Genomic DNA, 10,141 nt, shown 5'->3' on the forward strand with positions numbered 1-10,141 from the left:
AATTGAAGCAAAGGTACTCCCTCCGTTTACAATTACCACAAGTTCTGAGTTTAGTCGTCAAAGTCAAAATTCTTAAGAAAACCCATGAATCAGAGAGAATAAAAACGGTTTAGGCCCTGTTTGTTTGGGCTACAGCTTTTGAAAAGCAGCTGTAGCTGTTGAGCTGTGGAAAAGCAGCTGTGAGCTGTGAGAAGCAGTGATTTGATGTTTGGTAGAAGTGCTGTGGATGGCTGCTGTTGCTGGTAAGAAGGATGAAATGTCTGAAATGCCCCTAAATACTGATGAACTTCTATAAATGCCGATTTGAGACGAATTAATTCTGAGTGTTTGTAACCAAATTACCTCAATTAAATTTTTGCTAGAATAATTTTAAATACGATATTAGCAAAATAAGTTTTCTAGACACAATGTTTGGAATTGATATAGATCGTTTCTTTACATCCATCCACGAAGTATATCGGTATTGTTGGTACCAAATATTGTTGAATTTTGGGTAAATATACCATATACATACACCAACAAATGTGTAGCATATCCGTATAGATGTGTCATACACTATCCTACACACAGTTCTGTACTCACATATCTCAAAATTTTATTCCCATCCAATACACATCACCAATAAAATTTGGAATCATCCATGTACAGAAAATCAAAAAAAAATCAAAAAAGGAGAAATGGTGGGGCTGCCGGTGCCGGAAATGAACTTGATCCCGGTGAGTTTGCAGTGGCGCCCTGGGCCGAATCCAGCGGTACAGAATGAGGCAGGGGGATCGTGAATTGGTCAGGAGTGAGGAGGACTCGCGTCGGACGAGGAAGGGAGAGGCGGCGGCTTCAAATCGACGGGCAACATCCCGGGGGCGCCGTCCAGAGAACTGCGGTCGGAGGAGAGCGGGCGCGGTCGGTTGGAGGCCTTGGACGGCGGCGGCCAGCAGGTCGACTCGGCGAGGGAGCTGGAGGCGGCCGCGCGGGTCCTGTCGACTTGGAGGCGGCCGCGCGGGCAAGGAATGGAGGAGGGGGCGGGGAACGGCGCGGGGTGGGCGGCGGCCGCGGGAACGGCGCGGAGTGGGGCGGCGGCCGCGGGGAACATCGCGGGGTGGGCGGCGGCCGCGGGGAACATCGCGGGGTGGGCGGCGGCCGCGGGGAACGGCGGCCCCTGTGGAACGGCGGCGGCGGGGGAAACCCTAGCTCTGCTTCTCCATGGCCAGGGACAGGGTGTGAGGGGCGTGTGCGGGGGAAATGGCACGGGGCCAAGCGATTCGGGCGAATTTTCCACGGGAGCCCCTCATTATATACGGGAGGGCAATTTTTCCGTAATTCCTTCGAATTGGAAGGGCTAGTTTCGTCCAGCGAGACTCGGGAAGCAGCTCACCGCTCGGGAAGCAGGTCCAGACCCGCTTTTCCGTTCGTAGTTCATTTTACAGAAGCGCGGTGGACAAGTGCTTTCCTATTTGTTGCTGTTTGTTTGGGCTGCTGCTTTTGGACCCTAAAAGCTGAAGTAGAAGGCCAAACAAACAGACCCTTAAGCAGCTGCTGGTTGCCTCATGCCGAAGCAAGGAGCGAGACAATCCAACTTCACTTGATATTAAAGGTTGTAGTAATATGCAAGTTAATCCTAACCCTAAAACCTGATAGAGTAGCCAGCACGCACGTCACATTCGCCCAGGTCTCCGACATCCATCTTTTATTAAATCTTTTAAAATGTGAAACAAAGTTAACGGCTCACAATATTTCGAATCGGACGGCTCGCACGCCTGCAATAGCCCAATTCAGCTTCGCCTAGGATTAGTTTAGAATAACACACAATAATTCATCTTAAATACAGTACAATCCTACAGCGAGCCCAAGTGCAAATTGGGCACGGCCGGGCCCCGACAAAGCTCAATTTGACCCGAATTTATTTATTTTGGGGGATAAAACTCCGGCCGTATATAAAACCACTGTGGCCACCACCAGCAATCCACAAAATCTCTCTCCCCCTTCTCGAGCTCGCTTTCCATTTTTTCCTCTCCGCACAAAATCAATCGGCGGCGCACGATTGCTGCGGTTCCCCTCGCCGCTCCAGCGTCCCCAATTCCGCGAGATCGGGCGAGGCCCAGGGTGGTTCGGTCGGGCGTGGGCTGACCATGGCGGTGGAGGAGGCGGCCGAGAGCTGCGGGAGCCATGCGGCGGCCGCGGGCGCCGCGGCGGGGTCGGCGTCCCCGCCGTCGTCGGCGGCGTCGGGGGCGCAGTCGAGGAAGCAGCAGCAGCAGCAGCGCCACAAGCTCGAGGTCTACACGCAGGTGCTCCGCCGCCTCCAGGACGGCGGCGTGCCCGAGGGCCAGTACCCCGGGTTCGAGGACGAGCTCTGGTGCCACTTCAACCGCCTACCCGCGCGGTACGTGCTCCAGCCCACCCTCTCGATCTCAGCGCGGCGGCGGCGGTTGACTCGGGCGGGACTGACTCTCGATTTTGCAGGTACGCGATGGACGTGAACGTGGAGAGGGCGGAGGACGTGCTCACCCACAAGCGCCTCCTGGGGCTGGCCAAGGACCCGGCGCTGCGCCCGGCCTTCGCGGTGCGGGCCGTGCAGGTGAGACACACGCTCTCCCCTGGAGTACTACTGCTTCGTTCGTCGACGCTTGATTCACGCTTCCGGAAGGAATGCGATCGCTCGCTCGCTCGCTCTAGTGTTAGACGGCTCGAAATTCGCTTCTGCTCCTCGGTTATACTACTCCGTACTACTAGTATTCTATACTGCTACTCCGTGTATGGTTTGACCTGTGCGGCTGATTATCATATGTGCCTGGTCGGGGGTTCGGTTTTACCAAATGGGGTTTTCTTTCGGTAGTCGTCTCCATCCCCATCAGCACTGCAAAGCGTAGTTAACTGCTAGTCGTTCTCGGCGAGTGGAACCACGTATTCTCATCTGGGAAAATAGGGACATTTTACAACTCTCAAGCGAATTGCTATTCGATGAAGGATTGGCTCGTTGGCACTTGCTACTTTGCATTACCACTTCTGGATCCAACAGCTTGCTGATGGAACAGTTGTTTATGCTGTCAGGAGCGCCAACTGCTTCTTCTTGCTGCTGACAGAACATTTGTGTATGCTGTAAGAAGAAGCCCACCTATGAGTGTCCCATCACCACTGTATCTGGCAATTGCCGCATAGGGGTTTTCAGTGCTCTACATGGCAATACTCTTAAGCATTCTTGTTATTTACTCCACTGATGGAGACTTGGACTGGTAAAGTCTGTCATAGTGAGGGCTCAAAAGAGTAGATGGGATCCAACAGTTTTACCAGTATTCTATGCTGCTCCTACTCCGTGTAGGGGTTGACCAGTGCGGCTGATTATCATATGCGCCTTGTCTCGGCTGGTCGGGGGTTCGGTTTTTCCCAGTTGGGATTTTCTTTCCGTAGTAGTCTCCATCACATTGGCGCTGGAAAGCTTAGTTAGCTAGTCCGTTCTCGGTGAGTGGTAACACGTATTTTCACCCGGGAAAATGGGGACATTTTGTAACTCTTTAAGTGAATTTGTATGTTTCCAGGAACGCTAGAATCTGCATATGTGGCTGGTCTCGGTGGGTCGGGGGTTCGGTTTTCGCGATTGGGGTTTTCTTTCTGTAGTCGTCTCCATCCCATCGGCACTGGAAAGCTTAGTTAACTAGTCGTTCTCGGTGAGTGGTAACACGCATTTTCATCTGGGAAATTGGGGGCATTTAGTAACTCTTAAGTGAATTGGTATTTTTCTGAAGGATTGGCTCGTTGGCACTTGCTAGTTGGTATTACCACTTCTGGGTCGAACAGCTTGCCGATAGAACAGTTGTTTATATTGTCAGGAGCACCAACTACTTCTTCTTGCTGCTGATAGAACATTTGTTTATGCTGTAAGAAGAAGCCCACCTATGAGTGTCCCACCACCACTGTATTTGAGAATTGCCACATAGGGGTTTTCAGTGGTCTAATGGCAACACTGTGAAGTATTCCCGTTATTTACTCCACTGATGGAGACTTGGACTGGTAAAGTCTGTTATATTACAAAAGTGAGGGGTCAAAAGAGTAGATGGGACCCAAGAACCTTTTTTAAATGAGATTAGAAGAAGCATTTGCTATTCTCTCTAAGAGTAGCACATTTTCGTTGGTATTTTTCCGAAGTATAAGCTCGTTGGCACTTGGTAGTTTGCATTACCACTTCTGGATGGAACAGCTTGCTGATGGAACAGTTGTTTATACTGTCAGGAGCGCAACTACTTCTTCTTGCTGCTGATAGAACATTTGTTTATGCTGTAAGAAGAAGCCCTATGAGTGTCCGACCACCACTGTATTTGGGAATTGCCACATGGGGGTTTTCAGTGGTCTAATGGCAACACTATTCAGTATTCCTGTTAATTTACTCGACTGATTGAGACTTGGACTTGTAAAGTCTGTTATATTACAAAAGTAAGGGGTCAAAAGAGTAGATGGGATCCAATAATAACCTTTCTAAAATGAGATTAAAAGAAGCCTTTACGATTCCAGCTAAGAGTAGCGCAATTTCATTCGTTCTGACCACTAAACTTGGAACCTGAGTCAATCAGCCGCCAGTGCCGATGCTTTCTTTTATTTGTAAATTGTGCATTTCTTCTTCCTTTTATCAGTACAAGTAGCTGCAATCATATGTGAAGACCTACTATTTGCTATTCATTACCCTTATTTCAGAGTCTTGATTCATTAGGTGTCTCCAGTTCTTGATGGGAACCAGACTGATGCTGATTCACACACTGCAGGGGAAGTTGCTTCAAGACTCTTAAACAGGCAACAAAGGTACCTACGCCTTTCACCTTTTTACTAACTGGGAATAACCAATATCTTGCCCTGTTGCCATTTATTGCAAAATAGGAATATATATATCTACTACTGGCTCAGTTCTCTATTTATATAATATATATACTGTTTGTGTTCAGCATCCACCCTCCTCCTGCCTTTGGTTCATCTACAAACCTTGAGGCCCTTGCTCTTGAAGCAAGCAAGTCTCAAGGCCAAGATCATGATAGCACCTCAGATAATGTTCGATCTTTGTACAGGTAAGGCTTCACTGCTAGTTGCCTTTTCCCTCTGTTTTATTCTCACACAGTATTTCCTTGTTGAATCATTATTCATTACGTAGCTTGTTAGATAACACAGTGCAGAATGTATGAGAAATTCTAATTATTGCATTTTTCTTCCTTTTGTGTGTGCCATTTTCTCTGCTGCAGAAAATAAGTTGCTTGTATTTGATTGCCTTACAGACCCATGCATGAAATCACCTTCTCCACCATTGACAAACCAAAGCTTCTCAGTGAGGTAAATGGGGACCTCTGTACATTTGTGGAATTTTTGGGATATATATATATATATATATATTTCTTTTAGTAATATAGTTCATGCTGTCTAAATTGTATGAATACAAGCTGTCTGAACATTCTCTTTTATACATTTGTTTAGTGACATAGTGTTTTCTGATACCCCCAGCTGACATGTCTGCTTGGTGAAATTGGTCTCAACATTCAAGAAGCACATGCATTTTCGACAAATGATGGCTACTCACTCGACGTATTTGTTGTTGTCGGCTGGCACTCTGAGGTATTTCAGTACCTCATTTTGTCTTCGTACCTATAATTTTGTCTTCTACCCGCTGTTCAACATTTAATTATCTGTTTTTTTATTTAGGAAACAGAGGATTTAGTACAAGAAGTAAAGAAAGAAATGAGCAAGATGGAGGAGGTGAGCAGAGACACATACTTTATTGCAATTATGTTATCACCTAGTTGTGACAATCTTTGATTTCTTCATACTCATGTTTTGCTTTGGCTTGATTGGACAGACACACACGTGGTCTACATCTCATTCATGGTCTTCTCCAGTTGAAAATATGCACATTGTGGAGAACTCACCAGCTGATCATGTTGAAATACCTACAGATAGTGCCAGTGAATGGGAGATTGATATGAAACTGCTCAATTGTGGGAATAAAGTAGCATCTGGATCATATGGTGATCTGTGAGTGTTTGTTCCTTGCTATCATGAAAATCCACTTAGTTTTCCTGTAGTCATGTAACTAATCTGTTTTTCTTTTCAGTTACCGTGGTACCTATTGTAGTCAAGATGTCGCTATTAAAGTGCTCAAACCTGAGAGGGTCAATGTGGACATGCAGCGTGAATTTGCCCAGGAGGTTTATATCATGCGGTTAGTTACATCATATGATCTGTTTTCCTGCACTACAGGAACCATTGCCTTTTGTAATAAAATCATTTTAATATACCAACATAAACCTGTGTTTCTTCTTCTTTGCATTTACATCATCTCACTTAGTCTTGTTTCTTCTGTTAAAAAATAAATGGCTTAAGGGAAGAAACCATCCGCGCTATTTTTACCAGAAGAAATTCTATGTAAAACATGGTATGGCGAGCACGGCGGCTTGGACCCAGGCGGGCATGCTCACATCAACCCGTGCTTGCCATCCGGGCTACGCCACGGTTCACTTCTGTTATACAACGAATAACTTGCTTCAAAATGCGTTTTAATCTCTCAGATGCTCCTGTTGTTATATTTTCACTGCTAAAATTTGTTACTTATGAGATGCTAAGATGACAAATGTTTCTTGCTGCCATTTACCTTTACTTATTAACTGATGTCTCATACTGCAAGTTATGCAATTATATCTACATGTTAGTAGCATCATCCTCCTGGATCAATGTCTTTCATTAGTGCTTTTTCTGTTCTTTTCCGTTAAGTTGTAAGTTTATGGAGTGCATTTTGGATTTCAGGAAGGTTCGTCACAAGAACGTTGTGCAATTTATTGGTGCATGCACCAAACCCCCAAGGCTATGCATAGTCACAGGTATGGTTAAAAAGGAGGCTATCCTTTCAAGGTTCCATTTTCTTGTTATGGTAGTAACAGTACTAACTACTGAACCTATCTTCACTCCTTCAGAATTTATGTCTGGTGGAAGTGTGTATGATTACCTCCATAAACACAAAGGTGCCTTCAAGCTCCCTGCTTTAGTTGGAGTTGCAATTGATGTGTCAAAAGGCATGAACTACTTGCACCAAAATAATATTATCCATCGGGATCTGAAAACTGCCAATCTTCTTATGGATGAAAACGGGGTAAGTGCCGTCTACTTTCTATTATTCATGATGCATCCATCATTGGAAACAATTTTCAGTAAATCTTAGCCCAAACACATAGATATGGCTTCACTTCTTTAGATGTTCCATACAAAAATAACAGGTGTCAAGTTTGTGGATTTTGATCTGGATTTTTGTTGTACCTAGCAAATCTTGTCTGTGAGTGATAAGTGCATGGTCACTGGGAATCTTGAATATTCTCCATCCTTGTTGGGTGTCCATTGTGATTTTATTCAATGCATGATTTACAGGAGAATTGAATAAGTTTTCTTAACTGTTTGTTTCCTTCTACAGATGGTTAAAGTCGCTGATTTTGGTGTTGCACGTGTTAAAGTTCAGTCTGGAGTAATGACTGCAGAAACTGGGACATACCGTTGGATGGCCCCAGAGGTGATTTCTCTATAATTAACTATGCTCCCATTATCACCAACTTGGTTACTGTATAACGCCCATGCTGAATATAAGCTGTAAAGAGTAGATATGTCCATCAGAAGTTGCTGGCACGAATACCCAAGCTCCAAGTTCATTTTTTCAGATTAAAAGTGTAGGAAACAGTGCAACAGTAACTTTTTGTTGAAAAAGAAGAAACCACAAGGTTCAACAGTTGAGAACTTGTGATTCAAAGCACTTCAGTGCACCAGCAACCTACAGTTTTGGGAAAACGCCACAGCCATATCCCCTGATGATAGCAACTTGTGAAACCAAAAATAAAACGCTATCAGGCCTATGCAAGGCTGCTAGGCGTAGTCTTACTTAGATGTTCACCCGTCAGCGGGTAATGAGTGGAATGTAGCACCAGTCGCAAATTTTCTCATGTTTGCTCTTTGTCTCCAAGTATGGAACTTCCTTTTTTCAGTACTATGCAATTCAAGAACGTTCTCAGGACCTGACCACCAGTGCACCAAATGCCTATGAACCTCTGAAGTTGATTCAGTTTGAGTTTCAAATTTGGGCACACTGTCTTCCATTTCTTGAGAAGCTGAGCACAGCCAAAACACACATAAACTAGTAATTCATGATATTTTACCAAAATGTAATTTGTTCCTCATTTTCCAGATTAATCATAATGAAGAAATAATTATATGAGAAGCTTCAGTTTTAGTATCACTAATCCACCATCTGGCTGGAAAGGTCAGACAAAATATTCTGAATCATAGGAGACTGCTCCGAGTTCGGTCCATGACTGTGCTTGACATGCTAACAAAATTAGTGTGTTCTCATTTCATACAAGAGGGGAATTCATTGTGTTTGTATTAAATCTTTTGCGAACAATTTTGTACCAAACCCTTGAAATCTTATGCGGACGGCAGTCATTGGGAATCAGGACTAGATAGTTTCCTCCTATCTTCTCGACAGAACAAATTTATTATCTTACTCCCTATCTTATTAATGATATACAGTGTAAATCCAAGTGGGATTGAATCCTTTAGCGGCAAAGAATTCAAAAACTAGAATGCATCAGGGTGATAATACCTGTAATTGGTCTAGCACCTTACAAAATTTATCTGTTGTAGGTTATAGAACACAAGCCCTACGACCACAAGGCCGACGTATTTAGTTTTGGAATTTTGATGTGGGAACTGCTCACTGGGAAGGTACTTGCATTACTCTTCTTTCATTATAATTCATTATGCTAATTGCATTGTTTTGTATATAGTTGTTCATTGGTTTATCCATCTATTGCTGGCAGATTCCTTATGAGTACCTGACACCATTACAAGCAGCTGTAGGTGTGGTTCAGAAGGTAAACATTGCTCGTCGTTTTTTCATGATCAGTCCTGTCTCTTGTTATGTTCAGAGATGACATTCTTACTCAGCTTTCATATCAAACGCACAGTACCATGACAACGATCCTCGTACAGTAGATTATTTGGACTAATGCACATGGATAATAATATAACTTGTTTTGAGTTTCTTATGATCCATGTCACTGGATTTTCAGATATAAACAGTGCTAACGTGTTTTCATGGAAAATGTTTGCCAACGCACTAGCAAAATCTGCAGAATGATATTAGGGCTCTCTTACATTAGTGCTTTGTTTACCACTTTGCCTGATCAAAGCCCTCTAGTACTATTTATGAAATTTGTGACTGCTGATAGACATTAGTACCTCCTAATGGGAAGACAAAAGTAAAATATAATTACATTACGAATCTTGTTGACATGGCAAGCTTCCGTTTCAGGGATTGAGGCCTACAATACCAAAAAATGCTCATGCAAAGCTCGCGGAGCTCCTCCAGAAGTGTTGGCTGGAGGACCCCGCTCAAAGACCAGACTTCTCAGAAATACTAGAAACTCTTCAGAAAATCGCAGAGGAGGTTTGTGACCGACACTCCGTACCGGCTTACTTTAATGCATCAAGTTTTACGTTCTTACCGAAGTGGTGATTTTGCAGGTTGGAGAGGAGCATAATGGCAAACCCAAGGAGAAAACCTTGGGGGGCTTCTTTTCGGCTTTAAAGGGGCGAGGGCACTGAAGCGGCGCAAATGTACATGGTATTTGGATGGGTCTGAGCGAAGATCAGCGCCTGTTCCTCAGCATACCCAGTGCTGTCTTCTGCAGTGAACTGGAAAGTTTTCGGCTGCGGTTTTGCACATCGGCTGCCGCAGATAGTTTTTTCTGCTTATTACTTCCGGTGTTCTGTCACATGGTGTAACATAGTAGGAGAGTGCTTGCAAAAATTGTACATTATTTTATCTGATTCTTCTAACAGGTTGTAACTTGCACATGACATAATAAGCCTAGTTAGGGTGTGCCGTGATTCTTTTAATTGTGATTATCTTTATACATGATTATCCTGGTGATTTGTATCAGTGCATGGTGTGTTACTGTCTTGCGAAGTGGCAAGGCACATGCATGCCCAACTCTGCTCAGAACAAAAGTGAGTTGAAGTTGGCTGCCCCATCGCGCCAAGATTTCAATCCCTGCAAAAGTTTGTTGGCGATGTCTCCCTGTAGGGGCTATAACGCTTCTGATGCTGAACTTGCATTGCTAGCTTACTTTTCTGG

At 44.4% G+C, this 10,141-nt stretch overlaps 1 protein-coding gene across 1 annotated transcript; it reads left to right on the forward strand.

Annotated features, from left to right (window-relative positions):
• The first annotated feature begins 1,981 nt into the window (after positions 1-1,981).
• Positions 1,982-9,946, forward strand: LOC127302782 (serine/threonine-protein kinase STY46). The gene is made up of 16 exons (XM_051333357.1): positions 1,982-2,377; positions 2,458-2,572; positions 4,697-4,785; positions 4,926-5,045; positions 5,250-5,304; positions 5,473-5,583; positions 5,671-5,724; positions 5,825-6,000; positions 6,080-6,187; positions 6,769-6,842; positions 6,936-7,111; positions 7,427-7,522; positions 8,647-8,727; positions 8,823-8,876; positions 9,317-9,451; positions 9,529-9,946. The coding sequence occupies exons 1-16, from the start codon at positions 2,127-2,129 to the stop codon at positions 9,607-9,609; spliced, it is 1,776 nt and encodes a 591-aa protein (XP_051189317.1). The 5' UTR covers positions 1,982-2,126; the 3' UTR covers positions 9,610-9,946.
• Positions 9,947-10,141: the final 195 nt, after the last annotated feature.

Source organism: Lolium perenne, chromosome 5, assembly GCF_019359855.2.
Source record: "Lolium perenne isolate Kyuss_39 chromosome 5, Kyuss_2.0, whole genome shotgun sequence".
NCBI classification, from domain to species: Eukaryota; Viridiplantae; Streptophyta; class Magnoliopsida; order Poales; family Poaceae; genus Lolium; species Lolium perenne.

Excerpts from the sequence above, each read along its gene's own strand:
- LOC127302782 (XM_051333357.1), top strand. The coding sequence starts at position 2,127 with ATGGCGGTGGAGGAGGCGGCCGAGAGCTGCGGGAGCCATGCGGCGGCC. Across the intron at positions 5,046-5,249 it reads AATGTTCGATCTTTGTACAG|ACCCATGCATGAAATCACCT; the intron begins GTAAGGCTTCAC and ends ATTGCCTTACAG. Across the intron at positions 5,305-5,472 it reads AACCAAAGCTTCTCAGTGAG|CTGACATGTCTGCTTGGTGA; the intron begins GTAAATGGGGAC and ends TGATACCCCCAG.